Source organism: Pongo pygmaeus, chromosome 5, assembly GCF_028885625.2.
Source record: "Pongo pygmaeus isolate AG05252 chromosome 5, NHGRI_mPonPyg2-v2.0_pri, whole genome shotgun sequence".
NCBI classification, from domain to species: domain Eukaryota; kingdom Metazoa; phylum Chordata; class Mammalia; order Primates; family Hominidae; genus Pongo; species Pongo pygmaeus.
This window is the reverse complement of record NC_072378.2, coordinates 108367167-108395165: the sequence shown is the minus strand read 5'-3', so window position 1 is coordinate 108395165 and position 27999 is coordinate 108367167. Positions and strand designations below refer to the sequence as shown.

The following is a 27999-nucleotide window of genomic DNA, read 5'->3' as shown; positions in this document are numbered from 1 at the left end:
GTATTTAAGAAAAAACTTTTTTTTTGAAATCTGTTCAAAAGATAGGTAAATACATTATATTAGCCAAGTACAAATATGTGAATATTTGGGCTGTATCTAAAAAGCCATAAATTAGATTTTTCACCATTTTCAGGATGATCCAAAATCCCCATATACATGAAATTGAAATGGTCTTGAGACAATTTAAGTTTTAAGCAACTGAACAATGCGCTTCAGATGTAGTTTTGTTGAAGTGGTGGATGACTTCAGTGGACAGAAGCCAACTGAAACAAAGGGAGGAAGCCCGGTTCTTTAAGGTCTAATGTCTGGTAAATGCCCCCTGTTGGGAGAGACAAGCCCCTCCATGGGTCTCCCCATCACATCTTGCTGAGTATGCCAAGAATGCGAGGCCCTAACCATTTCTCAAGGATGTGTGTGTAGTGAGCAACCTTGAAAGATGAGACAATGTCTCCCTCGAGACAAAAAGCAGACTTGCTTATGTCTGGCTATAAAATGGCAGATTCCACAAGCTCAGAGCTCTTTTCCTGTAACACAATTCACTGCCTGTTGCAGGAATTATCTAGGCCCTCAGCAAAACACCCTCCCCTCCACTCTATGGGACTAAGGAGCAAGGAGGGAACTGACACAACATGCTAATGCTCATGCTGCTATCTGTGCCAAGGCTAATAAGATCCTGTGTCTCTGACCCAGGTCTCTGTTGTCTTCTGCCAGCACTTATGAAATAATAAAAGGCAAACCTATTTTAGGTTTAGGCTCGTAAGTGGGGTAAAATAAAATCCCAGGCCAATGCCTGCCCCCATCCCTTTTGGTTCAGTTTAAAACTTCTCTTGAGGTGATGGCATCTGTGTGGAGGGCAGAGTGTTTGTATGTGAGTATGGAAAGATATGGTGTTTGAATAGAACCCCCCCTTCAACAGACTTAGTAGAGAAAAGAACCTATAGGACTCAGCCTTGGAATAAAAAAGAGACAGCAAGTGTGAGTCCAGGGTGATGTGAACTCCTCTCCCCAGGAAACCAGTAATGCCTCACAATAGGGACAGCAAAATGGCCTGGGGCAGCATATCATGGATCCTTCAGCAATGGTGCTTCCTGTTTAAAAAGATATGCATATATAAAATAATAACCTCTAGTATTACCAGCCCCAAACAGAGAGCTAATCTGAAGCAGTTAAATTCTCTGTAAGCATGAGATAGGGTCACCCTTGATCAGTACCAGACGATTCAAAATAGATTACTGTCCAAGTCTCCATCCAGATGCAAATGGAAGCCCAGTGCTTGATTGATCTGTTTGGACTTCAGCATGGGGACCTTATTGAGTGCTATTCACCAAGCAACTAGAAAAGAAACAAACTGGCCGGGCGTGGTGGCTCAACGCCTGTAATCCCAGCACTTGGAGAGGCTGAGGTGGATGGATCACCTAAGGTCAGGAGTTCAAGACCAGCCAGGCAAATCTGGCAAAACCCCGTCTCTACTAAAAATACAAAAATTAGCCAGGTGTGGTGGCACGTGCCTGTAATCCCAGCTACTCAGGAGGCTGAGGCAGGAGAATTGCCTGAACCCGGGAGGCAGAGGTTGCAGTGAGCCGAGATCACGCCACTGCACTCCAGCCCTCCAGTGACAGAGCAAGACTCTGTGCCCCCCACAAAAAAAAAAATGAAAAAAAAAAAGAAACAAACTGTGCTCATCTCTGGAGTGATCATGCATTTAGTACAGAATAAAAAACTGGACAAGCATGGGGTGTTTTAATCTATGCAAAAGTTTGGATATTCGCAATGAAGGTCTCTGTTTTGTAGCTTGCTAAATTTAAATTCTCTGAATTTGCTGTATGTGAGGTTGTTACAGGGCCAAAAACGTCTGAAACTTACTTACGAAGGTACTCTAGGATTCCTAAATTTAATGTGATATAGATTACATACAAACATGCAATGTCTTATGTGAATTAGTTCTTGTGGGACTCAGGCAATATTACGAACTACAGAAATTGCTCCATGTCAACTTTTTGGGTAGTTTTAGAAATCTGTGGTAATTCTTGATATTATTTGGATTGTATTTTGGATATTTTTAATTGGCATTGGGAAATCAGACTAATAAAATACTGAGTTGATGAATATTAATATTTCTGTTTCATTAAAGATCTTATGTGGGATTCTACTTGTATGAAATTCTGAGATAGAGCTTGGTGTTCCCCTAGAAGGAAGCTAAAATTTTGTTTTTTATGTTTTTGTTTGTTTGCTTATTTGTTTTATGGCAGTTGGGGCTCCAGAGAAACTGACAAGGGGGTAGTCTGGACTTGCATATTCAGGAATCGATTCCAGATGTCTGGCCAAATGGTAATAAAGAGAAACACATGCTTTAATAGGGCAATATTTAGCATAGCACATTAAAGTCTGTTACAGGGTAAAGTTAATGTTTTTCTTTTTCTTTTTTTTTAATACCAATGGAACAGAACAGAGCCCTCAGAAATAATGCCGCATATCTACAACTATCTCATCTTAAGAAATGGGGAAAGGATTCCCTATTTAATAAAAGGTTCTAGGAAAACTGGCTACCCATATGTAGAAAGCTGAAACTGGATCCCTTCCTTACACCTTATACAAAAATTAATTCAAGATGGATTAAAGACTTACATGTTAGATCTAAAACCATAAAAACCCTAGAAGAAAACCTAGGCAATACCATTCAGGACATAGGCATGGGCAAGGACTTCATGTCTAAAACACCAAAAGCAATGGTAACAAAAGCCAAAATTGACAAATGGGATCTAATGAAACTAAAGCGCTTCTGCACAGCAAAAGAAACTACCATCAGAGTGAACAGGCAACCTACAGAATGGGAGAAAATTTTTGCAATCTACTCATCTGACAAAGGGCTAATACCCAGAATCTACAATGAACTCAAACAAATTTACAAGAAAAAAACAACCCCATCAACAAGTGGGTGAAGGATATGAACAGACACTTATCAAAAGAAGACATTTATGCAGCCAACAGACACATGAAAAAATGCTCATCATCACTGGCCATCACAGAAATGCAAATCAAAACTACAATGAGATACCATCTCACACCAGTTAGAACGGTGATCATTAAAAAGTCAGGAAACAACAGGTGCTGGAGAGGATGTGGAGAAATAGGAACACTTTTACACTGTTGGCGGGAATGTAAACTAGTTCAACCGTTGTGGAAGTCAGTGTGGCGATTCCTCAGGGATCTAGAACTAGAAATACCATTTGATCCAGCCATCCCATTACTGGGTATATACCCAAAGGATTATAAATCATGCTGCTATAAAGACACATGCACACGTATGTTTATTGTGGCACTATTCACAATAGCAAAGACTTGGAACCAACCCAAATGTCCAACAATGATAGACTGGATTAAGAAAATGTGGCACATATACACCACGGAATACTATGCAGCCATAAAAAAGGATGAGTTCATGTCCTTTGTAGGGACATGGATGAAGCTGGTAACCATCATTCTCAGCAAACTATGGCAAGGACAAAAAACCAAACACCACATGTTCTCACTCGTAGGTGGGAACTGAACAATGAGAACACATGGACACAGGAAGGGGAACATCACACACTGGGGCCTGTTGTCGGGTGGGGAGAGGGGGGAGGGATAGGATTAGGAGATATATCTAATGTTAAATGATGAGTTAATGGGTGTAGCACACCAACATGGCACATGTATACATATGTAACAAACCTGCATGTTGTGCACATGTACCCTAAAAGTTAAAGTATAATAATAGAAAAAAAAGATTTTCTACAAGAACAAGATAAAAAGAAACCTAATTAAATCAAATGTTAACATAACCTCAGAAAATCTTCATGAAAGAAGTTCTACCCAAGTCCTCATGTAAAACAATATAATACACATCTCTAGCATCCTGTCTTAGTAACTCATATTATTTTCCCACTTCTGAGATGATTTTAATTGCTAATTCTCTTCAGGGATACTTACATATCTGCCTTCTCCTCTGACTGAGGGATGCCCCCAGGCTTTCTATTCTTGACTATGGTCAAGCCCTTTGGATGTTAAATTCAGGAACAAATTTATCTTCCTTGAGGATTAAATGAATAGATAGATAGATAGATAGATAGATAGATAGATAGATAATAGATAGACATCTATCTATCTATATATATCTATATAAGTGTGTATATATATGTGTATATATATATAAGTATATATATGTGTGTGTGTGTGTATATATATATATATATATATATACTTTTTTTTTTTTTGAAACAGGGTCTTGCTCTGTCGCCCAGGCTGAAGTACAGTGGTATGATCACAGCTCACTGCAGCCTCCACCTCCCAGGCTCAAGCGATCCTCCCATCTCAGCCTCCCAAGTAGCTGGGACTACAGGCAGGTGCCACCACACCCACTATTTTTTAAATTTTTTGTAGAGACAGGGTCTCCCTATGTTGCCCAGGCTGGTTTCAAACTCCTGGGCTCAAGTGATCCTCCAACCTCAGCCTCCCAAAGTGCCTGGATTATAGGCATGAGCCATTGTGCCTGGCCTTTGAATTTATATACTTCTCAGGAAAGCTGGTCCAGAGTTTCCTGGTGTCCTTTGTAGGTCTGGTTTCCTGGACTCTGGACATTGTTAGTGTTGGTTTTCCTCTAGCATATTTTTAAAGATCAAAACTGAACTTCACTGGGTTAGAATGTTATTACTTTTATCAGGAAAAGGAACGGGTAACAAGGGTAAGTCAGAGACAAAAAATGGCTATGCTCCAAGCAAAAGTAGCCTTTTCACCTCCAGTAACTTCCAAGACCTCTTCGGCACTATGAAACAAATTTCATAATTTAGACTCAGACTACCATCTTTATTTAAGGAACTTCCAATCAGGAAAATATTTTTATTTTTCCACATGAGGATACACTTTTTGAAAAAAAACAGAGAACAAGAATTACCTCCTTTAAAAAAAGAATAAAGAGAATAATAATTAATTAATGTATTGGTACCATACATCTGGAATATCAAGACATAGGTAGCAAAAAATCAGGGAAAGGCTGTGAATGTTAGAAAAATAAAATATCCAGTAAACACAAACATAAAAGAAACTGGGAAGAAAAAGTCCAAGTTAAAGCAGAAAAATGTGCTCTATGAATTTTTTAAAATTATAAAGTACTTTAAAGACAAAGTACTTGAGGATAAATGAAGACTCTCCTATAATAATCATCAAGATCTGAATAATAAACTAAAATAGTCCCCTTGGTACACTGTAAAGTATGCAATTTTAATTATGTGATTTTTCTAGCTAATTTCTGCTTCAAAAACAGTAAAGTACTTCTGCTTACAAGGTGGCAGAGACAAGAACTTTTCTCAACCTCTCAAATGCACGTTGTCATCAAAATTTAAATTACCAGAAACATGCCTTTTAGTTAAATTACAATTAGTTCTTAGACAGATCTATTTACTGAGAATTTGCTATGTGCCCAACACTGTTGGCATATACTAAACAAGTTTGCTTTTATAAAGCACTTTTTCCTTTTCAGGTTCTCACAAAGGACATTTTAAAACAAACTATATTTGTTTTTCAGTATTAACTGCACGTGCTGAATACATCTATTATTATAAATCGCTCCTACTCAGGAGCATCTTAGCTTTTAAAAGACAAAAACATATCCAGTTGTATTTGTGTATATATATTGTATATCAGTTATATATGGAAGTCAGTCAACAATGATAAATACAAACAGATTGACAAATAAAACAACCATTTTGGGAGGAATGGAAATGGCACACTTGTCAGATGATATCCACAAATAATTAATTACTTCACACATTAAAGATATGCTCATAATAGTAGAGTCTCTTATAAAAGGATACTCATTACATTCTAACCATCTGTCATCATTCCACCCCAAAAAACTAATTAGGGTTTTGTCCAATCACACATTATAAATGATGCAAATATGGATGGTAAAGACACGGGTTGAAGAAGTTAACATGAGAACATTTGCAATTTAAAAATCATGGGCTTCAGAACCAGCCTTTCACATTCCAATAATTAAACTGATTATTTTTATGTTCTTTTTCTGATTAACAATTAGATATTAAACTTTAAAAATTAAAAACACTTACAGGTAGTAGAGTTTTCCTGCAGCAGGAAGTTCCCTTTTCCGGTAATCTATCCCAGAATCTAGCTGGACTGTATTACAATATTCCTACAATCCAAACAAATAAAGTGCCTTTTTAAACAAGTAGTGGCTCAGAATTACAATCCTTCCCTTTTACTATACATTTTTAAAATTTTTCAAATGTTTGCTCAAAAACTAATATAATGAGATGGCAAGAAAACAATAGAACTCATGCAAGATTCATAAAACTAAAGTTGCAATATTAAATATATCAAGCCACTGAAATATCAGTTTAAAAAAATTAAAATTTGCATCATGTTTTCTGAAACATTGCCCAAAAAGTGCTGTCAGCAAATTCCCCAAATAACTTCATTTGGGTTTTTTTTTTAAATAGCCCAATTTCTAATACCCTGGAGTGAGAAACTAGAGGCTACCAGAAAGAATAACTCATGGGTCTTAAGCACCACAGGAGGGCAGAGGCAGCATAAGAGAGCTGGGACTGGACAATGGTGGCTCACGCCTGTAATTCCAGCACTTTGGGAGGCTAAGACGGGCAGATTGTGTTTGTCCAGGAGCTTGAGACCAGCCTGGGCAACATAGCAAAACCCATCTCTACAAAAAATACAAAAATTAGCTGGGCGTGGTGGCACACGCCTGTAGTCTCAGCTACTTGGCCAGCTGAGGTGCGAGCATTGCTTGAGCCTGGGAGGTGGAGGTTGCAATGAGCTATGATCGTGCCACTGCACTTCAGCCTGGGCAACAGAGCAAGACCTTGTCTCACAAAAAAAAAAAAAAAAAAAAAACAGAGAGAGAGAGCTGGGCCAGAACATTAATGTCCACATTTTAAACCAAATGACCAAACTAGAATGATGTTATAAGTATGCCCATCCTTTGCTTCTAAATGGCCACCACTGCCCATGTCTCCCTTTTAGTTTCCTCTCTGGCCACCAACATTTCAGTGCGCTTTCCTGCTGTGGATGCCTCCTTTCAACCCGAGTCACCCTGTGCCACTAATGCCCTTCTCTTCTCCCAAGTGCTCCTTTCTTTCCATTCCCCCAGGGTGCATATGTGCACACAAGCACATACACCACACACATACACACACATCCCAAATTCTTACTTTGAGGGCAAATGTACTTTTGCAACACCTGTCTTCTTGGTCAGTTGGATTTGGGGGGCCATGAGAGGAATATATGTAGGGGTGTGTGTGTGTGTGTGTGTGTGTGTGTGTGTGTGTGTGTGTATCTCTACATAGATAAGAGGCATACTTCATTTTATTGTGTTTCCCTCTATTGTGCTTCTCAAATATTGCATTTTTTACAAAGTGAAGGTTTGTGGCAACCCTGCATGAAGCAAGTCTATTGGCCTTAATTTTCCAACAGCATGTGCTCAATTTGTGTCTCTGTATCACATTTTGGTAATTCTTGCAATATTTCAAACTTTTAAAAATTATATCTGTCATTAAGTATATGATCGGTGATCACATATTAATTATGTGATCAGTGATCTTTGATGCTATTACTGTAATTGTTTTAGGGTACCACAAACTGCACCCATAGAAGAGGGTGAACTTAATTTATACATGCTGTTTGCATTCTGACTGCTATACCAACTGGCTGTTTCTCTCTTTCTCTCTCTCTCTCTCTCACCTTAGGTGTCCCTATTCTCTGAGACACAAGAATATTGAAATTATGTCGACTAATAGCCCTACAATGACCTCTAAGTGTTCAGGTGAAAGGAAGAGTCACACATCTCTCACTCTCAACCAAAAGCTAGAAATGATTAAGCTTAGTGAGGAAGGTATGACAAAAGCCACAACAGACAAAAACCTAGGCCTCTTGCACCAAAAAGTTAGCTAAGTTGTGATTGAAAAGGAAAAGTTCTTGAAGGAAATGAAAAGTGCTACTCCAGTGAACACATGAACCATAAGAAAGCAAAACAGCCTTATTACTGATATGGAGAAAAGTTTGAGTGATCTGGATAGAAGATCAAAACAGCCACAACATTCTCTTAAGCCAAAGCCTAATCCAGAGAAAGACCCTAACTCCCTCCAATTCTATGAAGGTTGAGAGAGGTGAGGAAGCTGCAGAAGAAAAGCTGGAAGCTAGCAGGGGTTGGTTCATGAGGTTTCAATAAATAAGCCATCTCTATAACATAAAAATGCAAGGTAAAGCAGCAAGTGCTGATGCAGAAGGTGCAACAAGTTATCCAGAAGACTTAGTTAAGATCATTGATGAAGGTGACTACACTAAACAACAGATTTTCATTGGAGATGAAACAGCCTTCTACTGGAAGAAGATGCCAACTAGGACTTTCATAGCTAGAAAGGAGAAGTCAATGCATGGCTTCAAAGCTTCAAAGGACAGGCTGACTCTCTTGTTAGAGGCTAATGCAACTGATGACTTGATGTTGAAGCAAATGTTCATTTACCAATCTGAAAATCCCAAGGCCCTTAAGAATTATGCTACATCTACTCTGCCTGTGCTTTATAAATGAAATAACAAAGCCCTTGGATGGCAGCACATCTGTTTACAGTATGGTTTACTAAATACTTTAAGCCTACTGTTCAGAGCTACTGCTTAGAAGAAAGATTGTTTTCAAAAGATTACTGCTCATGACAATCCACTTGGTCATCAAAGAGCTCTGATGGAAGTGCACAAGGAGATAAATGTCGTTTCCCTGCCTGCTAACATAACATCCATTCTGCAGCCCATGAATCAAGAGGTAATTTCAACTTATAAGTATTATGATTTAAGAAATACATTTTGTAAGGCTATATCTGCCATAAATACCTTTTGTGAAAGGAAGAGTCAATCTATATAGCAACCTTCAACATTATCTTAAGAAACTGCCGCAGCCACTCCAACCTTTAGCAGTCACCATCCTGATTAGTCAGCAGCCATCAACATCGAGGCAAGACCAGCAAAAAGATGACCACTCACTGAAGGTTCAGATGATTATTGGCATTTTTAGCAATAAAATATTTTTTAAATTAAGGTATTTTTTAGACATAATACTATTGCACACTTAATAGACTATAGTATAGTATAAATATAACCTTTATATGCACTGAGAAACCAAAAGCTTCCTGCAACTCATTTTATTGCAATACTGTTGTATTGCAGTAGCCTAGAACCAAACCCTCGATATCTCTAAGGTATGCCTGTGCAGATATAGATAGAACCAAACCCTCGATATCTCTAAGGTATGCCTGTGCAGATATAGATAGATAGATAGATAGATAGGGAGATATTTACTTCAGTAGAAGCACGGCGACTAACGGATTTCAGGACAAGTCAAGAAACAATTATAGGCTGACATTTTGTTTGCATTCAAAATGAAAATTGTCTTAATGGCAATTCATGGGAAAAAATATATTTTAACAACATCAGTACTTTTATTAATGAAAAAATGCAATTTTTTTCTTCTTCGACACAGTCTCACTCTGTTGCCCAGGGTGGAGTGCAGTGGCATGATCTCAGCTCACTGCAACCTTCTCCTCTTAGGTTCAAACAATTTTCGTGCCTCAGCCTCCCAAGTAGGTAGGACTACAGGCATGTGTCACCATGCCCGGGTAATTTTTGTATTTTTAGTGGAGACGGGGTTTCTCCCTGTTGGCCAAGCTGGTCTCGAACTCCTGGCCTCAAGTGATCTGCTCCCCTCAGCCTCCCAAAGTGCTGGGATTACAGGCATGAGCTACCACGCCCAGTCAAAAACTGCATTTTTCAAACCTTCGGAACCAACGTAATTGTGGTGGGTTTTAAGACTTGTACATTGTAAAATAATCTCTCCATCCCAACATGTTCTTCTTACAATGTGATGTTGATATTCCAGTTATCAAGAAGTGAAGTCTATGTCCCACTCCTTGAATGTTGTGACTATGATGGAAATGGTCTAGGCAATAATATCCTAGGTGACACTTGAGGCAGCTTCTTATTGGTTGGAATGCTTGCTCCGGAACTCTGAAGTGCCAATTGAGCATTTAATTGCCTGGAGGCTACTATGCTGTGAGAAAGCTTAAACTATCCCATTCAGAGAGAGGAGGCCCTGAAGAGGCACTGAGATGACATGAAGACAGAGGTGTTGACAGTCCCCAGCTGTTCTAGCTGTAGCCACTATCTTACTGAGGGAGCCAGAATTGCCAGCTGAGCCTTTACCAAATCTCTGACCCACAGAAACTAGGAGAGAATAAAGTAATGTTTTTTAAGCCTCTTTTACAGTCATTTTACAGTAATTTGTTATGCAGCAAGAGATAATCAGAACAGCAATATCTGGGCACACTTGAGAAGTAGCAATGTTCTTCCTCCCTGAAAGTGCATCCTGGGTTGTACTGTTACGCAAGGGCTGAGGGCTGTTTATCATCTGCATCCAGGGCATAGATTGCATTTCCCCTCCTCCCATGCTGCAGCTGCTAAGGGGCTCAGGAGAGTAAAATAGGTGACCAACAATCCCCTGGAAATGAGGGGTTTCCCCAAGACTAAGGGGGGTTTCTGGATATAGAACTTTCAGTGCTAACACTAGGACAATCCTAGACAATCTGGGATGATTGGTTACCCTGAGTGAAGACCCAGAAGACTGGGTTGTGGCTAGTGTAGGTATAGTATTTTGATTATATATCAGCAATTCTGAATTTGATTAGCATAAAATAACACCCAAGAAGCTGGTCCCCTAGGGAGGCCTACAAACCTAGGCTTTTGAACTAACATTTGAAGAACAGCCCTGAAAAACTAGCAAAAGTCATGGCTCCCTGCAATGCTGACATGAGCAACCTGTTGGAGTCTCCACACAGATATCCCTAGCTCATCACTCCAAGTTGTCCAAACCCAACTCCCCAGGCCTCTCCTTCAGGACATGGGCCCTATAACCAATCCCACCAGAGGAGAATACAGCATTGTCCAAACACATGCATTCTACTCTCTCCTTGCCTCAAGATGTCCTGTGTTTTATATATATACTACATTACTTCTTGAGAAGAAGAGAGATATATGAATATATATTTCTCCCCTTGCCTCAAGATGTTCTGTGTTTTTCTTGATGTCATAAATGTGAAAAAATACTTTCTTTCCCTTGTTCCTGCTATAATTGTGAGAGCTCAGTCACCCAGTAAAAAAAAAAAAAAAAAAAAAAGGAAAAATGTCCTTATGTAGGGAACATGTCTTACTCAATCTCCCTGAGAAAAACCTGCCCTACTATGGTAAGCAATGGTCAATTTTTCATAAGCTATCTTTACTACAGACATCAAATACAGTGTCACAATACAGTCATATAAATATATTTACCAGGTTCTCTATTTCTTTTAAACTACAATTTATCTTATATGACTCAGTATTCCTAATTTAGTCAAAAAGTTTTCTTATTTTTTGCTATTAAAAAATAAGGCTAATGAAAGTTATACAGCTTCAAGTTCTCTTTCTGGGTAACTAACTTCTCGATCATATGAGTGATTAAGACCTACCAAATGATTGCATTTGTACATTCACTAATCACCACTGAGGAATACCTAATCAGCAGCAAAAGAACTATTACCAAAGCCCTTAGATGTTAGCACTTAATTGTCTGAAAAATACTAACACTCAGTTTATATATATATATTTTTTTTTTTAAATAAACCTCAGATTTTCAGATTTCATTCACTTACACTAGATTCTTCAAAGCTCTTTGCAGAAGGGTGGAGGAGGGGGGAAGCTAAGCTGCAAGTTGACAGTGAATCTAGTCAAAAGAGCATGCTCTCTAAGTAATTTCCTAATTTCCAGTGATATTTACAAGGCCTGTGACCTCTTATCACCATCCGATTCTAATATACAACACTAATCAGCCAGCAAACAAAATTTATTTTAAAATGGTTTGCATATTTATATATACAAAGGACAAATACAATTACACAATCTAAAAAAAATGCAATTAGAAAATTTGCGGAGGAAAAGCAGGGAGGTTAACACACCCTTCTGAGCATACTCATGTGTCAAAGGCCTTTGAGTTTGGAAACAAAAATGTATGACTAAAAGAACTGTATTAAAGCAGTTTATATTGTCCCCAAAATCTATTGTGTGTATTTTTAGCAATCCTGAATAATACCATTAGAAAAACAGCCCTCTCACAAAATAACTTTATATAGCTTCCACTCCATCCCAGTTGGAACAAAGAATAAAGACATTGTGGAGAAAATCTTTTAAAACTATAACATACTAACCTCTTAAGCAAAGATTGAAATAATAAACACAGATTTGCCCATCTTAGCATTTTTTATTATAAAAGCAATTTCACTTATCATAGAAATTTGGAACATGAGGAAAAAATCCCAACTACATAAATCAAACTTCTATCCCTTATCTAAGTGACTATACTAAATAGGCATTTAAAGAATCAAAATTATTAGTGTTTTTCTCGATAACAGTCAACTAATTTATTTTATAAATTTTTAATGAGTAAACAATAAAAAGAAAAAAGGTTGAGACTTTTTTCTTTTTTTTTTTTTTGAGATGGAGTCTCACTCTGTTGTGCAGGCTGGAGTGCAGTGGCATGATCTCAGCTCACTGCAACCTCTGCCTCCTGTGTTCAAGCAATTCTCCCTGCCTCGGCCTCCCAAGTAGCTGGGATTACAGGTGCCTGCCACCATGCCTGGCTAATTTTTGTGTTTTTTAGTAGAGACGGGGTTTCACCATGTTGGCCAGACTGGTCTTGAACGCCTGCCTCAGGCTCCCAAATTGCTGGGATTATAGGCGTGAGCCACCGCGCCCAGTCGAGACTTTTTCTTATTCCAGGAAATAAAATTTTAAATAACTAAGATATATCATTTTATTTGATTCTTTAAGAAACGTATCCTTTTCAGGCCGGGTGCCGTGGCTCACGCCTGTAATCCTAGCACTTTGGGAGGCTGAGACAGTCAGATCACCTGAGGCCAGGAGTTTGAGACCAGCCTGCCCAACATGGTGAAACCCCATCTCTACTAAAAATACAAAAAGTAGCTGGGTGTGGTGGCGTACATCTGTAATCCCAGCTACTCAGGAGGCTGAGGCAGGAGAATTGCTTGAACCTGGGAGGTGGAAGTTGCAATGAACCGAGACTGCTCCAGCCTGGGCAACAGAATGAGACTCCAACTCAAAAAATAAAATAAAAATGTATCTTTTTTGAACTGAAAAAGTGATCCATGCTTATTATAAAACATTCAAATGATATTAAAAGCATAACAGTAGAAATGAATATCCCTTTCTCAGAAAAAAGTTTGTTTATAGCTTATATAAGTTTTTCCTATACATATGGAGATTACAGAGGTAGACATCTATCAGATTATATACATAGTTCTATGCTTAATTTTGTTGATATCTTAAAAGTTCTATGAGAGAAAATAAACACTTAAATGCAGAAAAGCTTAATTGCATACTGTACTAACTTTTTTGCTAAGAATACAATTAAGGGTAGGAGACTCAGTGGAGGGTGTCTTTTATTTTATTTTGAGGCAGCTATACATTCTAAGACAGCTGTTTGAGTCATATTTAAAGTAATCATGTACTACTACTTCTAAGCTTAAACAATGATATAACAAAATCCAACACATAAGCTGCTCCATATTTTAAGGTTTTTATAATTTAAGTATAACTTAATACAGGGAAGTATACAAATTATAAGTGTCTGGCTCAGTCATCAAACAGAATATCACCAGAATCTCTGAAGCCCCCCTAATATCACCTTCGACTCCCCAGAGGTAACTACTATTCTAATTCTAGCACCATAGAATTTTGCCTGTTTCTGGAGCTTTTTATAAGTGAAATCATACAGTATGTATTCTTTTGTGATAGGGTTCTTTTATGTCTGTGAGATTCTTCCATCTACATGGAAGATCAGGATGATACTAAAGGTGTTTCATATATTTAATAAAATATGCCACACTGTTTTATATCACAAAAATGTGCACTTATGGTTTAACAAGTCCCCTCCAAATTTAATATTTATTTTGGATCAACCTAACAAACATAATTGAATACTACAGGTTGGGCACTTCCCTGGTTACTAGAGATATAATGATGAATAAGATATAGCGTTTGCTCTGACAGTCTGGTAGCAATCAGATATTTGTTCAAGTTATCATTTTCTTCTCTCAATCACAGACATAATTTTTCAAGTTGATAAATTGAGAAGTCCTCTGCCAATTGTCACGCTGTGTGGTTTTAGCCTGTTATGTAACCTCTCCAGATGTCAGTTTTCTCCTCTACAAAATAAAGGAATTGATTATGATCCCTTTAAGCTCTAAATTCTTAACATTATCGCAAAGTTCTCTCACTTCAGGGCTCTCCAGGGCTGAGTTCTTCCTTGAGCTTACCTCACTTTACAGCAGACCGCACAGCCTGAGTCTACCTCAAGCTGTATCAGCCTCCTTTGCTTTCTTGATCATCTCATGTACCAAAGTAAATCAAAAACATCTTTTTCCATATCTCCCCACTCCTCTTTCCCTAGCTACCCTACTTGTCTCACACTTCAAATACCCATACCTGATTAACGTATTAGGTAAGGTCTGTATCCCTTCTTTTTATCAAGCAGTTTCAGAATTTCTTTCTCCTTCCAAAGAGCAGGAAGGGGGATATTTAAGCATCATAAAGTGCTTATTATGTGCTTCAGATGTGCTAGGCAACTGACTTGGCTTTATCTCTTATATCCCTCATAATATCCATCTACAGGGCAAGGCAATACTTTTTTAAATCCCCATTTTACAGTTGAGGAAACATAGGATCAGAGAGGTAACTTAAAAAAAAAGTAATACTATGGGCTTAATTGCATCTCCCCAAAATTCATGTTGAAACTCTCTCAGTACCTCAGAATGTGACTGTATTTGGAGACAGAGCCTTTAATTCAGTTAAAATGAAGTCTGACTGGTATCCTTATGAGAAGAGGAAATGTGGACATGTGGATACAGTCATGTGTGTACCCCACAGAAAGGCCATGTGAAAACACAGCGAGAAGGTGGCCACCTGCAAGTCACGGAGAGAGGCCTCAGGAGAGACCAAACCTGCCGACGCCTTTGTCCTTCTAGCCACCAGAACCGTGAGAAAATGAATTTCCATGGTTTAAGTCATCCAGTCTGGTGAATTTTGTTTTAGCAGTCCTAATAAACCAATACAATCACCAATACGCTACCTTGCTCCAGTAATAAGCATACAGAAAGGCATTTTCTAAAAGAGTAAAAAAAGAAAGAATAATTGCAAGATTCAAAAAAGCAAGCAAGCAAGTCAGGACAGAAGCTAAAAGCATACCTCCATACACTTGCTTGTGAGGTGAGTCACAATGACTCTTTCTGCAGCCACAGCCAGAAGAAAACATCACAGTACATTCATAATTCACAGTGCATCCAAAAAGAGGCCACATAGTTTGTAGGTGGCTGAGCTGTGATTTGACCAGGACAATCTTGTCTCCACCAAAGCCATGGTCCTCCCACTATGTCACACTGAGTTATTCAACAGTAGCCACAGGATCATTTTTCTTTAGTCTTACACAACTTACATAGTTCATTTTTGCTCCTCCACCTCTCCCTCCCATCTCAAATTAATTACCTCTGCACAGTGTAAATATGCTAATTACTCTTCTGGGGGCCATACAATATGATTTTATATGATTTCCTTTAGGTATTTAGTCCAAAACCATGTATGAGATAAATGTACCCCATACTAAATTCTATACTATAATGAGTTATATTAAAGTAAATTTCCATTACATAGGACATTTTCTATGTTTATCTAAAATGTCTGCTCAACTCATAGTCCACTGTTCCTATGGCTTTCACTTGATCATCTAAACCAAGGACGTCAGTCTTGGAAACTCCAAGACAGCGGGACTGCCTCTTAATCCTACATAGCACCATATACTCACAGATCCTTCAAAGCAGAAGAGAGTCTAACAAGGATGATGATTTCCCCTCTCTCTCTCAGAGGTGCCAAAATGAAAAGTGCAAAGTAATCTCGGACAATTACCCTCTCACACAAAACACACATGATAATTCCTCTCACATTTTAAGAGGTCCCATAATAAGACCTGGCATAAACTTGGTAAGGGATTGAGGTGTAAATAAATAAGTCCATCATTATCATCTGCTATGGTCTAAATATTTGTGTCCCCCCAGAATTCATATGTTGAAACCTAATCTCCAGTGTGACATTAGGAGGTAGGGCCTTTGGGAGGTGATTAAGTCCTGAGGGCAGATCCCTCATGAATGGGATTACTGCCTTTATAAAAAAAAGGCTGAGGGAGGTTGTTTGTCCCTTCCTTCCATGATGTGAGGATACAGCTAGAAAGTAACATCTTGGAATCAGAAAGGGAGCCCTCATTCAACACCAAATCTGCTGGTGCCCTCATCTTAGACTTCTCAGCCTGGATTAAGACGCCATGGTAATAGCAAACACTGGTATAAGGGCTTACCATGTGCCAGGGACTATTCTAAGATCCTTAAATGTATTCACTTAATTCTTTCAACCACTCTATGGGGTAGAAATTATTATTATTCTATTTTACAAATGTATAAAGAAACTAAAGCACAGAGAGGCTAAGTAACTTGTCCACTGTCAAACAGCCCAAAAGTGACAGAACCAGGATTCAAACGCAGGCATTTTGGCTCTGGTGTTTCATCATAGCCCATGATATGCTCAGGCAACTATGGCTCTTGCTTGGATACACAAAAGGCAATGGAAAATTCACACGGGCTTGTTGGGAGGTTTTCAAAGTACTGTCAGCTTGCCTTGCAAAATCCTACATCTGTTGCCCTCTGCTCCTGTGCTCACTGAGTAAGGCCCAAACTTGCTTGCTTTCCTGAGAAATAGCTATGTTGCAATAAACAGATTGGTTTATTTGTTTAAAACCTAATCTCGGCCGGGTGCGGTGGCTCACGCCTGTAATCCCAGCACTTTGGGAGGCCGAGGCAGGCAGATCACAAGGTCAAGAGATGGAGATTATCCTGGCCAATATAGTGAAACCCCGTCTCTACTAAAAATACAAAAATTAGCTGACCGTGGTGGTGTGCACCTGTAGTTGCAGCTACTTAGGAGGCTGAGACAGGAGAATCACTTGAACCCGGGAGGCAGAGGTTGCAGTGAGCCGAGATTGTGACACTGCACTCCAGCCTGGCAACACAGCGAGACTCTGTCTAAAAAAAAAACTAATCTCATAAAAAAATGATATGGGGCAGCTTTCAAGAAACTTTGTGTAGCTGTTATATATTACATTGTAACATAACAAAATGGGTCATTTTTCTATACTGAATGAGATTGTAGAGACAGATTTGGGTTTCAAGCCTGTAAGTTCTATGTTACCAGGATCATGTCTGTTTTGTCATCATTGTCTCTTCAGCAGTTACTATCTGGCACATAGTACATAGTAAATGCTCAGTAAATATTTATCAACTGAACAAACCATTAGCAGACACATATGTGTAAAGCTCTAGTGCAAGTTAGTATGTTAGGAACTACAGGAAGAAGCCAACCAGTGCAGTCCCTTTCTCAAGGAGCTTTTATGACAAAATGAAGCATTCTTCCAGCTATGTTCTGCCAGTTATAAGGTCAGCAACTGAGAAAACGGCAGGATTTCGAAAAGACTGCACCCTGGAGTTCACAGCCCATCTCTACCTACTCATCATCAGGTCTCACTACCCACACCCTGAGTGCTACACACTCGAGTCTATATGAGGAAACATCTTCTCTCCCGGCCTCAAGCAATTCTTCCACCTCAGCCTCCTGAGTAGCTGGGACTACAGGCATGTGTCATCATGCCCAGCTAATTTTTGTAATTTTTGTTGAGACAGAGTGTGGCTTTGCTGCCCAGGTTGGTCTCAAACTCCTGGCCTCAAGCGATCCTTCCATTTCAGCCTCCGAAAGTGCTGGATTACAGGCGTGAGCCACCGTGCCCAGCCCTGTTGTAAGACCTAAACACTCAGGTGCTACCTTGACATTTTTGAGCCTCACAGAGCCACTCCCTGCTCTTGTCAGATACACCCAGTGTTTCCCATGCCCAGAGGTAAAGTCTTCCTACCTGGCCGGTATCCCTATCAGCCAGACCAGCTGTATCCCACCTTCATCTTACTACAAAGCCTGCCTCCCATAGCCCCTTCTGGTTTATAATCGTTATGTGTGTAGTGTCCCTATCCCTCAGGCTGTGAGTTCATGTGACTAATATACTGCTGCCAATCTCGTTTGTCCAATGTCGGGCATCTTGTGCTTGGCCATCTTAATCACTATTTGGTTGGGGATCCCTCCTTTACTGACAGGGTAAATAGGAGGTGATCAGAACATCTGTCTAGCAAGGAAGACAGATGGTTAAGAATCAGAACAGGATGCTCTGGAACACTGAACAGTAACAACTAACCCCAAAAAAGTGGCAAGTAGCCTCATTTAGCAGGTGAGGGAGAAGATGTAGGAAAGAATGTTTCAAACTCAAGAAATAACACCTATACATATATAGATGCAAAAGACAACTTAGCGAATTGGGGATCTAAAATTAGTTCAGCATAGCAAGAATGCAGAGTTCAAGCATTAGGATGCTTTCAGTTGCATGTATTCTAAGAGTGGCCCAAAATGGGGCTATAGAAGCTGGCAAGAGCTCATGTCGTAAAGGGCTTTGCAAGTTAAATATCCTAAGTCCATAAAATGGAAATAATGTAAAGATTTAGGAAGGGAGGTGACAGGCTCGGATCACTGCTCCAGAGTTGGGAAAACAATGGAAGGGGGAAAAAAACTGCATAAACATTGCTGAGTTAGCAGGTGTCAGAAAAATCTAGGAAAGATGCAAAAGTAGCCTAGAAAAGCAACACAATAAGGAGAGAGAGAAGTGGATAGATCAACAGAGCTTGATTGCTTTAAAGGTAAAGAATGAGGAAGAAAGAGTCAAGAAGACTGTTGGGTTTCTGGCTTAGGCAACCACATGGCTATGCCATTCAACAAAGAACTGGAGTAAGAGCAAGTGGGGAAGAGGATCATTCAGTTCGGTGGCATGGTGAATTTGAGGATCTTGGGACTTCTCTAGGTGCAGATGTCCAGCCTAGATATTAGGCTTGGCGCTCTAGGAGTTGGAGCCAAGACAAAAATTCTGAGTTAGGAGCCATCAGCATAGAGCTGTAATACATTTAAATGTTAAGTCTCCATCCCAAGGTGAACATGGGTACTATGTTACATGCATGTTTGTTCAATATACATGTGTCAGAACCACATTAATAAATATTCATAGCTCCTCCTATAACCTGTTCAATATGTATATTTAGACAACCCATTCAGCATAAAGCTCCTATTCCAATTCCTGTTCCCTTTAAGTGCCTGTCTTGGTCTTTGTCAAAGGCTGTGCTTCCCAGCCTGCGGGATGGCCATGTTGCAGGCTGTAACCCTTTAAAAGAAATAGTCTCTTTTTCTTAAGTTAAAATTCTGTGATTTTTAAAGTTAATGTATGTGGCCGGGCACGGTGGCTCACGCCTGTAATCTCAGCACTTTGGGAGGCAGAGGCGGGCAGATCACCTGAGATCAGGAGTTCAAGACCAGCCTGGCCAACATGATGAAACCCCATCTCTACTAAAAATACAAAAATTAGCTAGACATGGTGCCTTGTGCCTGTAATCCCAGCTACTCAGAAAGCTGAGGCAGGAGAATCGCTTGAACCGGGGAGGCAGAGGTTCCAGTGAGCTGAGATCGCACCACTGCACTCCAGCCTGGGCAACAGAGTAACATCCATTTCAAAAAATAAAATAATAAAACAATAAGGCAGGGCGTGGTGGCTTACACATGTAATCCCAGCACTTTGGGAGGCCGAGGTGGGTGGATTAGCTAAGGTCAGGAGTTCGAGACCAGCCTGGCCAACACATAGTGAAACCCCGTCTCTACCAAAAAAAAATACAAAAATTAGCTGGGTGTGGTGGTGCATGCCTGTAGTACCAGCTACTTGGGAAGCTGAGGCAGGAGAATTGGCTGAACCCGGGAGGTGGAGGTTGCAATGAGCTGAAGTCACGCCACTGCACTCTAGCGTGGGTGACTGAGCAAGACTCTGTCTCTCAAAAAAAAAAATAATAATAATAACAATAATAAAGTTAATGTTTGTGGTTAACTTAGTCACATGTATCAGAAGACCAATGAAATAATAAAGCAGATTTATTCGTTCACATAACTGAAAAGCCCGGGAGTATAAACAGTTTAATCAGGGCCCTGGTTCTATTCTCTTCAAATCTGTCATTTCTGCCCTCTTCCAAGTAACAATTTCATCCCACGGCAGGATTTCCTCATAACAAAGAGAGGAGACTGAGAACTTTTCTATGTCTATAAAACAAAAGTTCTGAGCTACCCTGATTATGTTGATTATAACCACGACAACCAGTTCCTGTAGCTTGGGGAATGGCAAAAGCTAACTGGCATAGGTGTGAATTTCCTGAACCAATGCCAGTGGCAGGGAAGATGGTAGACCAGTGGTTCTCAACAGTGGCTGCCCATTAGCCTCACCTGGGAAGTATCTAGAAAGTGCCAACCTCCAGGCCCCACTCCCAGACATTTCAGGGAGAAGGATTTGGTTGGCTGATTTTTTTCTGTTTTGTTTTAAGCTCCTTAGGTAATCCCAATGGGCCAGGGTTGAGAACCACTGGCTTAGCCTAATCAGGCCCCACCTCTGGTCAGTTCCATCCAAACCACATGGCTACTACACAGTAGCAGAGAGTGAAATGAATTTTGGGGAGACAACCACAATGTCCACCATGGGAGGCAACTAACGCCATAGGATCATCGAGGGCTGGTGTTTTTGATCTTAGAAACACAGAGGCAGAGATTGGTGGGAATAACTTCCTTCTGGTTTATATTTGGATAAAATAAAATGAAAAGAAAACCACCATTACTCCGCAATGGGGGTAAAGGACATAAAAGTATATGAGTAGTCCAGAACTATTTGAATAAACTGAGAAGAGTAGGGTACTGTGGAAACAAAGGACTGGTAAAGCTAAGGAAGTGTTCCAAAGCTGAAGTAGTTTAAAGAGGGCTTGAGAAAACACATAAGAATGTACAGAAGGGGTAGAAGAAGTCCTGGGTGGTGAGATACTACAGATTATTCAGTTAGACATTTCAACATCTCAAATCAGATGACCGTAAGTTATGCAGTTGGATTTCCAACTCACATTGTAAATAAGGTGACATTTTTATCTCTTTGAGGACCACTATGATTTGGAACATACCAATCTCCCTCTGAAACAAAGACTTTCTGGATATGTCACTAAAAATATTTTCAAAGTACTTAGAACCAAAAATAATAATAACCAGGCAAAGCACCGGCACCTGATGGCATACCAGATCGAACTACAAGTGTATCACTGAAGACCAGCACAGAGAGTTGTAGGGTCTCCCTGTCAGTGTCTGGAACTCTGAGGAGGACCATGGTGCTTCAAAGACACCATCACTCTAATTATAAAAAGAAAGGTGAGGGCCGGGCCGAGCACAATGGCTCATGCCTGTAATCCCAGCACTTTGGGAGGCCGAGGCGGGTGGATCACTTGAAGTCAGGAGTTCGTGACCAGCCTGGCCAACATGGTGAAACCCCCTCTCTACTAAAAATACAAAAAATTAGCCAGGCATCGTGGCAGGCGCCTATAATCCCAGCTACTCAGGAGGCTGAGGCAGGAGAATCACTTGAACCTGGGAAGAGGAGGTTGCAGTGAGCTGAGATTGCGCTATTGCACTCCAGCCTGGGTTACAACAGCAAAACTCAGTCTCAAAAAAAAAAAAGCAACAAAGAAAGGCAAAACATCTGACTGTGGCAACTGCTACTGTGTAACCAGAGGTCTTGTTCAGAATGTCAATGACTTACTTTTTCTTCCATACTCTATCTTAGACATAATAATTTCTATAAATTATTCAGACTCTTGTAAAATATAGTATTTGTCATCTTTAGAATATCAGTAAGAAATTATAAAGAATAGCCAGGGGCGGTGGCTCACGCCTGTAATCCCAGCACTTTGGGAGGCTGAGGCAGGCAGATCGCCTGAGGTCAGCAGTTCGAGACCAGCATGGCCAACATGGTGAAACCCTGTCTCTACTGAAAATACAAAAATTAGCCAGGCATGGTGGCAGGTGCCTCTAATCCCAGCTCCTCAGGAGGCTGAGGCAGGAGAAGCGCTTGAACCTGGGAGGCGGAGGTTGCAGTGAGCCGAGATCATGCCACTGCACTCCAGCCTGGGTGACAAGAGCAAGACTTCGTCTCTAAAAAAAAAAAAAAAAAGAAAAAGAAATTATAAAGAATAAAAATCTGTACCAACTTTGTCAACTTGGTCAAGACCTTAGGTCTATTAGCATCTCAGAAAACTGATGTGAATGATCTAAGGTACTAGTTTGCATTCTAATAGCTATGTGCCAGGATGCCGAGCAAGTAAGAATTGATGAAGTCTTGTCCTTATACTATTCAAATTATTTGGCATGGGAGTGGAAAACAAAACAAAAAATCCTAATGTTAATATGAAGAGTTACTTCTGTTCATCCAAACAATTTACAAAATGGTAAAATTTGAGGTAAGGGGCACTATATAGTACTTATGTGCTTTTATCTGTTAGACAGAAAATGCCCCACTGCCTTTTAAACCAGAGGATAAATGTTTAGTCATAGTTATCTTTATAACACTGTTACAGAAGAATAAAAATAACAAGAGCAATCATTTATTGTGCAGTTAATTTTACAGCTTTAAAGATAAGATTCTTTAAAGACAGGCTCATTGGCTCCAATTTATCAATGCATTACCTGAAGTTCAAAAGGATCAAGTATTTTGATCTCTGTCTAGAGTTATTAAGCCTGTTCATGGGTGTGGGAAGCAGTAGCTGAAATCAGGTTTGCAGACTATGTGCTCTTAACCACTACACACACCTCCCATGTCCAGAACAAGGCACAGAATAAAAGTTCAAAACTTCTACCACCCTTAAATATTTTGGTAATGATAATTTTGCAATAGCTTGTTGTTAATTCAATATGTATAAGCAACACCCAATAAAATTTCCAGAGTATGATACCTCAACTTAGATGATTTCTTGTCATTTATTTATATGCCCTACTGTATTCTAGAAAGGTTAATGTGGCTTCTTAAAAAATACCATCTTATGACTGGGCACAGTGGCTCACACCTGTATTTAGCACTTTAGGAGGCCGAGGCGGGTGGAACACTTGAGGTCAGGAGTTTGAGATCAGCCTGGCCAACATGGTGAAACCCCATCTCTACTAAAACCACAAAAATTAGCCGGGCATTGTGGCGGGTACCTGTAATCCCAGCTACTCGGGAGGTTGAGGCAGGAGAATTGCTTGAACCCAGGAGGTGGAGGCTGCAATGAGCTGAGATCGCGCCACTGCATTCCAGCCTGAACAACACAGCAAGACTCCATCTCAAAAAAAAAAATAAAGAAAAAATAACATGACACAAACAAATGAAACTACCTCCCATGCTCATTGATTGGAAGAATCTATATTGTGAAAATGACCATACTGCCCAAAAAAACTACAGTATTTTGATAGGAATTGCTTTGGGCAGCAAAGCAATTTTCCACAGAATTAGAAAAAAACAATCCTAAATTCATATGGAATCAAGAAAAAGCCCTAATAGCCAAAGCAATCCTAGCCAAAAAGAACAAATCTGGGGGTATTACATTACTCAGATTCAAATTATACTGCAAGGCTACAGTAACCAAAACAGCATGGCACTGGTATAAAAGTAGATACACAGACCAATGGAACAGAACAGAGAACCCAAAAATAAAGCCAAATGCTTACATCTAGCTGATCTTTGACAAAGTATACTGACATGGTTTGGCTGTGTCCCCACCCAAATCTCATCTTGAATTGTAGCTCCCATAATTCCCATGTGTGGAAAGGACCTGGTGGGAGGAAATTGAGTCATGGTGATGGTTCTTTCCTGCGTTTTTCTTGTGGTAGTGAATAAGTCTCCACAAGATCTGATGGTTTTATAAAGGGGAGTTCCCCTACACAAGTTCTTCTTGCCTGGCACCATGTAAAATATGACTTTGCTCGTCATTTGCCTTCAGCCATGATTGTGAGGCCTCCCCAGTCATGTGGAACTGTGAGTCAAACCTCTTTCCTTTATAAATTACCTGGTCTCGGGTATGTCTTTATTAGCAGCACGAGAACAGACTAATACACATACAAAAATATAAGTTGGGGAAAGGACACACTGTTCAATAAATGGTGCTGGGAAAACTGGATAGCTACAGGTGGAAGAATAAAACTGGATCCCTATCTCTTACCTTATATAAAAGTCAACTCAAGATGGTTTGAAAACTTAAACCACAAACATTCTAGAAGAAAGCCTAGAAAAAAACTCTTCTGGACATTGGAGTAGGCAAAGAATTTATGACTAAGACCCCAAAAGCAAGTACAGCAAAAACAAAAATAAATAAATGGGACCTAAACTAAAAAGCTTCTAAACAGCAAAGGAAATAATCATCAGAGTAAACAGACAACCCATAAACTATGTGTCTAACAAAGACTAATATCCAGAATATACAAGGAAGACAAGCAAATCAGAAAGAAAAAAACAAATAATCTCATCAAAAGTTGAAAAATAACATAAATAGATACTTCTCAAAAGAAGATATACAAATGGACAACAAACATATGGAAAAATGCTCAGTATCACTAACTGCCGGGGATATGCAAATTAAAACCACAATGAGGTATCACCTTACCCCAGCCAGAATGGCCATTACTAAAAAGTCAAAAAACAATAGATGTCAGTGTAAATGTGGTAAAAAGGAAACTCTCATACACTGCTGGTGGGAGTGTAAATTACTACAACATCTATGGAAAATAACATACAGATTTCAGAGAACTAAAAGTAGATCTACCGTTCGATCCAGCAATCCCACTACTGGGTATCTAGCCAAAGGAAAAGAAACCATTACATCAAAAAGACACCTCCATGCATATGTTTATCACAGCACAATTCACAATTGCAAACATGCAGAACTAATCTAAGTGCCCATTGACCAATGAGTGGATAAAGAAAATGTGGTATATATACACCATGGAATGCTACTCAGCCACTAAAAAGAATTAAATAATGTCTTTTGCAGCAACTTGGATGGAGGTAAAGGCCATTATTCCAAGTGAAGTAACTCAGGAACAGAAAACCAAATACCACATGTTCCCACTTACAAGTGGGAGCTAAGCTATCAGTATGCAAAGCATAGACAGTGATATAATGGACATTAGATACTCAGAAGATGGAGTGGTTATAGAGGGGTGAGTATAAAAAACTATACTGGGTATAGTATAAAAAACTATATTGGGTACAATGTACGCTACTCAGATGATGGGTACACTAAAATCTCAAACTTCACCACTATACAATTCATTCATGTAACCAAAAATCACTTGTACCCCAAAAGCTATTGAAATACAAATATATAATAACTTTTTAGAAATTTACTTTATAATTTAATTTTTAATGTTAGCTAATACACAAGTAAAGAGCAATATGACAAAATCCAGCAAAGTTTTAATTACAAGAGCCTTTGACCTAGAAATTCCATTTTGAGGCCAGGGGTAGTGGCTCACGCCTGTAATCCCAGCACTTTGGGAGGCCGAGGTAGGCAGATCACTTGAGGTCAAGAGTTCAAGATCAACCTTACCAACATGGTAAAACCCTGTCTCTACTAAAAATACAAAAATTAACCGGGTGTGGTGGCGTTCACCTGTAGTCCCAGCTACTCAGAAGGCTGAGGCAAGGGAATTGCTTGAGTCCGGGAGGCAGAGTTTGCAGTGAGCCAAGATTATGCCACTGCACTCCAACCTGGGTGACAGAGCAAGACGCCAACTCAAAAAAAAAAAAAAATTCCATTTTGAGAAATCTAACCTACAGAAATATTGGCTCGTATGCACTAAAAATACATTTGCAAACATATTTTTAAGGCATTACTTTAAAAGTAGAGTAAATTAAACTAGAATAAACCTAAGTATACAAAAATAGCAGATTAGTTTTAAAATAATAATGCAGCCATTTAAAACTGAGAGTGGGAGGTAAGAGAATTATATAAGGCCACGGGTTTGAGACCAGCGTGGGCAACATAGCAAGACACCATCTCTACAGAAAATAAAAGTTAGCCAAGTGTGTAGTCCTAGCTACTCAGAAGGCTGAGGCAGAAGGATCACTTGAGCCCAGGAGATCGAGTCTGTAGTGAGCTATGATCACACCACTGCACTCTAGCCTGGGCAATAGGGAAAGACACTGTCTCCAAAAAGATAAATAAATAAAAATTAAAAAATTAAAAATGAGATTGAGTTATATCTAATATCAAAAGATCTTTAGGATATCTCTGAGAGATAAAAGTATAACTCAGACTAAGGTATATATATTACCCTCATTAACTTACAACAAAACAAAACTATATGTTTGGACATATATATAGATATGTATGCATATAAATGTAAAGAAAAATGCTTGAAAAGATACAAACTAAATTTTTAATAGTGGCTACTCCTGGAGAGGGAAGTAGGAATGAGGTGGAGTAGAAGGTGGAGGAGGGATGGGAAGAGGGAAGAGTGGTGAAGGGGGAGTTTTAATATTTAGTTTATATATTTATGTGATGTTGGCATTTGTTAGCCTATCATGCATTCATTTGTCTCTTATGAAAATTTACAAAAGGAAAGATCTTTGAGTATTGTCCCCAAAGACTGGTGCTGGTGCTGGGAAAAAGCTGATAGCTGTCTTATGGAAATCACAACCATTATACATTTCCAACTCTGTCATAACAAACAGAATTTTAATTAATATTCCATTCTTCTCCCACTGTTTACCTTATCCAAGAAAACCAGAGTCCTCATTCCTAGGGGGAAAAAGAAAAGAAAAGTAGAAGAGTAGCACACCACAGGCTGCAAAGGAGTTGAAATGTGCACCTTTTGAGAATCTTTTTTATAACTATACTACCAAACACACAACTGCACCTCCTGTAAGCTTTAATTTTCTCCCACAGAAAGGAACTGTGCAATACAGCTTCAAGCTAATAGGAAGTTCCCACTATACATGCAGCTTTGCAAAATTAGTTTTCCAACATCCAGTAAATTTACCCACAAGATTTTTTCTTCTTGTGTACAAATAATCATAGGTAAGCAAAACTTTTCTAACTAAAAAAAAAGTGCACTATAATTACACAAAGCCCATAAGGCATATGATTCATTTATACTGTAATTACCACTCGGGAATAATCAAGAAAAAGAATATCTCAATAAAATATTTAGCTTAAAAAATGACCCCTACCCATTTACAGAGGCTTCATTATTTAGAGTTTTAGTATCCAGGATAGCATTTATAAATATTCTAAACTTTGGTTCTGTTCTTTCTTCATTGTATTTGCTCAACTTTTTGTCATTTCACTGCTTATTAGCACCTTTATCTAAAGATGAAAAGAGACAAATTTAGTCACTCTTAACAACAGTCAATTGTTATCGCTGATAAAAGATCTGAAGAGTAAATTTTAAGCTATTATCTAAAACAGTATTTGGATATCACTATATTTAACTTAGCATTGTGTATGACTAAAGCTAGATTAATAAGATAGATTATACTTTTATATAAAAGAAAGATAAAGAGTTCCTTATCAATAAGAGCAATTCGGAATATAATTAATTCCACCTAAAGACAATAAGGTATGCAATATGTAAATATAGTGAATATATGTACATATGTGTATGTATATATGTCTTCATACATACACATACACACACACATATTGTGCAACATGGTTTGGCGGAAAGAGCTCTCAATGAAAACTAGGAAATCTGGATTGCAGACCTGGCTCTGCTGCTGTCCGGGCAATCTTAGGTCAGATGATCTCAGGCATGAGCTTCAGTCGCCTCCACTGTATAATAAGGTGGTGGGATAAGTGTTTCTAAAGTGCCTTCAAATTCTGTGAGTAT

The 27999-nt window shown here is 39.2% G+C and overlaps 1 protein-coding gene across 4 annotated transcripts in view; it reads right to left on the bottom strand.

The window, feature by feature from the left end:
* AFG1L (AFG1 like ATPase) overlaps nucleotides 1-27999 on the bottom strand; it is a 235885-nt gene that overhangs the window by 73356 nt on the left and 134530 nt on the right. For all 4 annotated transcript variants that reach the window (XM_054490002.2, XM_063667056.1, XM_054490003.2 and 1 more), the window contains one exon: nucleotides 6105-6187. In XM_054490002.2, the coding sequence (XP_054345977.1) occupies nucleotides 6105-6187 (83 nt within the window). The remainder of the gene's footprint in view (nucleotides 1-6104; nucleotides 6188-27999) is intronic.